The sequence below is a fragment of the Protobothrops mucrosquamatus genome, unplaced genomic scaffold, assembly GCF_001527695.2.
Source record: "Protobothrops mucrosquamatus isolate PMUCROS unplaced genomic scaffold, P.Mucros_1.0 scaffold14910, whole genome shotgun sequence".
Lineage (NCBI taxonomy): Eukaryota > Metazoa > Chordata > Lepidosauria > Squamata > Viperidae > Protobothrops > Protobothrops mucrosquamatus.
In genome coordinates, this window is record NW_015400679.1 from 1 (window position 1) to 6,056 (window position 6,056).

At 43.2% G+C, this 6,056-nt stretch overlaps 1 protein-coding gene across 1 annotated transcript; it reads right to left on the reverse strand.

Annotated features, from left to right (window-relative positions):
• Positions 1 to 358: 358 nt before the first annotated feature.
• LOC107301592 (beta-sarcoglycan-like) lies at positions 359 to 5,586 on the reverse strand (the record flags this gene model as incomplete). Its single annotated transcript, XM_015830795.1, has 3 exons — positions 5,533 to 5,586; positions 2,938 to 3,147; positions 359 to 544 (listed from the first exon to the last, which is right to left on the reverse strand). Coding segments are annotated over exons 1-3 (450 nt in total), but the record flags the coding sequence as incomplete, so codon positions are not given.
• Positions 5,587 to 6,056: the final 470 nt, after the last annotated feature.

Sequence of the window (6,056 nt, forward strand, 5' to 3'; positions counted from 1 at the left end):
ATTTCAGACAAGTGACTGTCTCTAGCCACTTCTTAAAAATCTCCAGTGATGGAGCGCCCACGATTTCTGGGGGCAAGCTGTTCCACTGGTTAATTGCCCTCACTGTCAGGAAATTTCTCCTTAATTCCAGGTTACTTCTCTCTTTGTTCAGTTTCCAACCATTGTTTCTTGTCCTGGCCTCTGGTGCTTTGGACAATAATGTGATAGTAGCAGTATAAGGGTCTCCTGAGGGGAGGGTATGCCACAAGAATATTGATTAAGAAGATTTTCCTCTTGGTTAGATTCCAGCCATTCAGCAAGATAATATGAAGCCAAACCTCAGATACTGAACATCATATGCCAGGAGGCGGACACTTACTGGCTGATTTTCTCCCACAATCACCAAATCTTCGTTCCGTCGACCTCCTACTGTGCTCTTATACAGTGGATGTATAATCCCCATATCAGAATCTTGTTTAAACCGCAGTAATCCGCTATCGTGAAATTCCATGCTATCACAGCCATTGGGTCCAATGCGAATTACGGTCCAAATTATGAAGGTGATCTAAAAAAAAAAAAAGTAAACATTGCTTGTTACGGTTCTGAAAGATTAATTTTGGTTGGAAAACCAATTCACCTCTGAGCCATTTTGGCCTTCTCAAAAACTTTTGAGAAATGTTTGTGCTACAGCAAGCTTGAATGATGTCCATGAAAGGCAGCTGCCTATAGCAGTATAGGGAACAATGTCCTCTACTTATAACCATTCGTTTAGTGGCCAGTGTTACAAGGCCACTGAAAAAAGTGACTTATGATCGTTTTACACACTTATGAACATTGCAGCGCCCCCCTGTGGTCAGGTAATCAAGTTCGGGATGCTTGATAACTGGCCTGTATTTACGACGGTCCCGGAGTCATGTGATTACTTTTTGCGACCTTCTGACAAGCAAAATCAAGGGGAAAGCCAGATTCACTTAACAACCGTGTTACTAACTTAACAACTGCAGTGGTTCACTTAACAATTGTGTCAAGAAAAGTCGTAAAATGGGGCAAAATTCACTTAATAGCTGTCTCGCTTAGCAACAGAAATTTTGGGCTCAATTGTGGTCATAAGTCAAGGACTACCCATATGAGGAGTGGCTAAGATTCTTTCTTTTATAAAATGAAAAATAAAAGATATATTTAAAACATGATATATTTTTTTTCCCTTCTTGCATCCAATATTTTAGCTATCAATGAGATGTAAATGTTCTAGATCAGGGGTCCCCAACCCCCTGTCCGTGGACCGGTACCGGGCCGCAGCATGCCAGCAACTGGGCCACACAAAGCCTCATCCGTGGGATGCAGGCAGCACACAAAACCATGCACAAAACCGTGGAAAAAATTTTCTCCACAGAACCGGTCCCTGGTGCCCAAAAGTTTGGGGACCTCTGTTCTAGATGAAATTCTGGACTACCTGTTTGGATGTGATTGTTTTGAAGTCTTGAAACGGGCATTATAATTAACCTTATATATTCTTTTTTGCTTTTTCTGTGCATGTTCTTTCAAAAATCTATTAGAGATTACCGTAATTGGGTCAAAATGTCTCTGAGGAACATCTGCGAACATCACTCTTACTTCATAGATATTAGTTACTTATTCGGCTTGTAAAATCTTAGTTTTTCTAAAGTTTTCTATGACCCTATATTTAAAATCTAGAATATATTAGCAAGATCATACAATTTCATGTTATAATCTATGCCTCAGAAGAAGGGTCAGTTAATTTTCACCTGATGGGGGGGGGGAAACTATACCTTTCTCTATAATATCCCGCCTCTTGATACAGTACCAAAATCAAAAATAGTCATGTAATAGAAGAGTTGTCTTTGTAAATCCTGTGTGAATCCTGCAAACTGACAAACAGCTGTGAAATAAGAGCATTGGGTTTTACAAAATTTTGCTGGCTGTTCATAATAGTTGTTTTTTTTTCATTTGGCAACATCCCACTGGGCATGAACTTTATGCAGTAGATCTGGAGTTCCTGTTTTTTTCTTTTTTTGCAAATAATCTTACATGTGCAATCTGAAACATAGCCTGAGATTAAACAGCACTTAAAATATCAAATAATGATTTAATAGTATGTTTTGAGTGGTGTGCAAGCAGTCAAGTGGGACCAGTTCACTTTCAAGTTATTTGGAGCACAGAAATGTTCTACGGAATATAGTTTAAGAGTTCCTCGAATTCCCCATCTATATTGGATGAGTATTTTGAGAACTGCAGCCTCAAAATATCTGAAAGGCACCACATTTGGGGAAAAAAATACCAGAGTCAAAATATCCCCCGTTTTTCTAGCCAGGATTGCAAACAACTTGCATGCAATTTTCAAATACTTGACAACTTTAAATGCACAAATGAGAAGCAGCCTGAAGAGCATGGAGCAAGAATCAAACAATTATTCGTACAATCTACACTTTTGCACAAGCCTCATCAAAGTGTAAGTCATATGTCGCATATTAGGTGCAAAGGCTAGGTTTCTATGCTCTGGCCAGTAAGTGTTGGTAACTGGGATTAATTACATACCATCAGTTACTCTGAATAGTAACAACAGACATCACCCTGCCAACAAAAGTACGTATAGTCAAGGCCATGGTTTTCCCAGTTGCAATGTATGGCTGCGAAAGTTGGACCATAAGAAAGGCTGAGTGCCAAAGAATTGAGGCCTTTGAACTATGGTGCTGGAGAAGACTCCTGCGAGTCCCCTGGACTGCAAGGCGATCAAACCGGTCAGTCCTAGAGGAGATCAACCCCGACTGCTCTTTAGAAGGCCAGATCCTGAAGTTGAAACTCAAGTACTTTGGCCACCTAATGAGAAGGAAGGACTCACTGGAGAAGGGTCTAATACTGGGAAAGATTGAGGGCAATAGAAGAAAGGGAGTTCTAACTGAATCAGGTAAGATGCATTTTATAGATTGTTATACTTACAATTAAATTAACAACAGCCAAGATAAAAAGGAGGACCAGCACACAAATAGCCAAGTTGCCTTTTCTGCCTCGCAAGCCTGTTTTGTGTAGACGGCCTTCATCAATCGGTATGTACCCCGCCTTGAAGTTACTGTTATGTTCTTTGTTAATATTTCTGCGTTCCACGGCTTTTTCTCGCATCGATTTCTTCACGGGGCCATTTGAGCTTTGCTAAAATTTCAGCCAAACACATCATATGGAAACCGGATTAGACAATATTTCATTTCTGCCGTAATATGATGATCGTAAAAAGAACAGCTCACTAATACTTAAAAACATTTAAAAACGATCAGAAAGCATCTACACACAGAGTATATCATTTATTTTATTTACAAAATGATTACATTCTGGAGAACGGGCGCAGAAGTTGAAAAATACTTCAGTGGTCATTACGGAATAGGTAGTCCTTGAATGACAACCATAATTTTCAGTTGTTAAGTCATAAAATAGATCACCACATCATCGGACCTCATTTTATAACCATTTTTTTCAGTGATCATAAAGCGATCGTCATGATTCTTAAACGAACACCAGAACCCATTGTGTGCCATAGGGCAGTTTTTATTTAAAAAAAAAAACAATTTCTGGCAAAACTGTCCTAAATACAGTCACATGACCATGGGGGAAGGACAATGTCAGGATTTTGAAACTGGATCATAAGTAGCTTTTGGGGGGGTGGGGGTGTCAGTCATAAATTCAAATGGTTGCTAAGTGCCCAGTCAAGGACTCTCTGTACTTTCCTGCTGGGATATATATACAGTCAGGTTCATATATATTGGGATACTCTTTTTTTGCATTTGGCCTCTGTACACCACCACGTTGAATTTGAAATGAAACACTCAAGACGTGAGCAAAATTAAGACTTTCAGCTTTAATTCAAGGGATTTGACAAAAGTGTTGCATTACCCATTGAGGAATTACAGCCATTTTAATTTAATATTGCATAAATTGACAGCAGCAAGAATAGCATTTGCCCAATACCGGAAAAATGAAAATTTACCAACTGAAGAGATCCTAATTAAGAAAATTTTAGAATGTGCTGAAATGGATAGATTAATTTTTCGAGATTAAAGAGAAAGAGGATTCAGTTTACTTCCAAAACATGGGATCATTTTTACCAATGGTTAGCAAAATGAACTAGTGAGAAATGAATGTGATATGTTATGGTGAATATATACTAGTAAGATGAAGGATACATATTGACTAATTGACACTATGATTATCGTTTCTCATATTTATTATAACTATTGACTATTATATTAATTAGTGTTATTCAATATGTGTACCCGGACAATAGTCTGTTTGCTAAAGCTTGAAAATGTTAATGGGGGGGGGTAACCCCATTGTTCCCATCCCTGTCCCAATCCCAATCCTGATCCCCAACCCCGAACCTTAACTCCTATACTGACCCCATCCCTCCCCTAACCTCATAAAACTCAATAAAACTTTATAAAAAAAAATCGTACCTTCAACCATAAATATTATTCTTAGGGTTGCCAGGTCTGCTTCCAAAAAATAGCGGACAAGCGAGGGGGGGGTTAAGTAGTAAAAAAAGTAGACTGTACAGCTTTAGATTACGTACCATTTCATCATAAAGCGTTTGAATAAAAAAATGTCCACTATTTTGTGAAAAAAAATAGTGAACATAATGTGAAAAAAGCGGACTGTCCGCTCAAATAGTGGATACCTGGCAACCCTAAATTTTTTTATTCTTATTATTTTTTAATGTAGTGACAAGGAAATCTTTACACACACACACACACAGACAGACAGACAGACAACGCCTTTAAAAGGGAGCGTTATTCTAGGTCGGCCTTCTCGTTTTTTTGCCAAGCTCGTCGGCCCTTTCCGTCCTCCCCAATCCCCGCGCGGCGCTCCGTTTGGGCCGCCCCGGGTTTTTCCCCCCACATCTCCTCCAGCCTCGGCGTCCTTGTTCCAGGCAGCCCAGGAGCAACAAGCCCCGGTCGCGACCCGCCGGGCGCCGGCGAGAGGCTGCCCCTCGTAGCGGTCTATTTTTGCTTTGCGCGGGGGGCCGGGCGCGCGCTTACTTGGGCAGGAATCTCCCTCTGGGACGCGGCTCCGGGCGTGGTTCTCCAGAGCAAGGGAGCCGCCAGCCAGCCAGCGTGCAAATCCACCCAAGCGCATGCTTTATTTTATTTTATTTTATTTTATTTTATTTGGGGGGGGGAAGAGATATTTTAAGGATTCCTTCCGAAAGCGCAAATATAACGGGCGAGGAGGCGAGGACTGTCTCCAAAAAAAAAGAGAGGCGCTTGGCTATGGCGCCGCCGAGGCGAGCTTTTCTCGCCCCTCCGGCCGCCGACGGGCTCGGTCGGACGGCTCCCAGCCGCCCTTCTCCAGCTGCTGCGAGACCCGGGGAGAGCTCGGAACCGCCACTTAGTCCCAAGGGAGGGAGGGGGGCGGACGGAAGACTAGCCCCAGCCACGGCCACCTCTGCTTTGCGCCAGGTTGCCAAAGCGCAAGAAAAGCGCCGCCGCGCCCTTCTTTTCCCGCGGCGGCTTCCCGAATTCCCTCCTTCCCCCGTTGCCTACCGACCTGCTCGGAAGCCGCCGCTGCCGCCGCCGCTGCAGAGGCTGGAAGAACCGCCATCTTCGGCTTGTTGTCCTTCCTTGGCCCGCAGGGGGAGCGAGGCTGGGCGGCGGAGGCGCTCGACGAAAAGCTGACGCGGAATCCTTCCCCCCGCCCCGGTGCGCGCTTTCTGGTGGGAAGCGGAGGTCGAGGAGAGGCCGGCCCCGCCGTTGGATCTCCGAGAGAAGACCCAGGAGAAAAGCAGCGCGGGCCGAAGAGAGGGAGAGAACGTAGAATAATAAGAGTGGGAAGGGACCTTGGAGGTCATCTAGCCCAGGGCTTTTCAACCTGTTCACTCATGGTACCACTTTTAGGATATGGCAACGTCCGAGTACCACCTGTCGCCTAGCAAGGTGTCAAAAACTTGATGACCAAAAAAAAAAAAGAAGGAAAAAAGTGATAAAGTGCAGGTAGTCCTCAACTTACAACAGTTCGCTTAGTGACTGTTTGAAGTTACAATGTCACTGAAAAAAGTGCCCCCCAAGCCACAG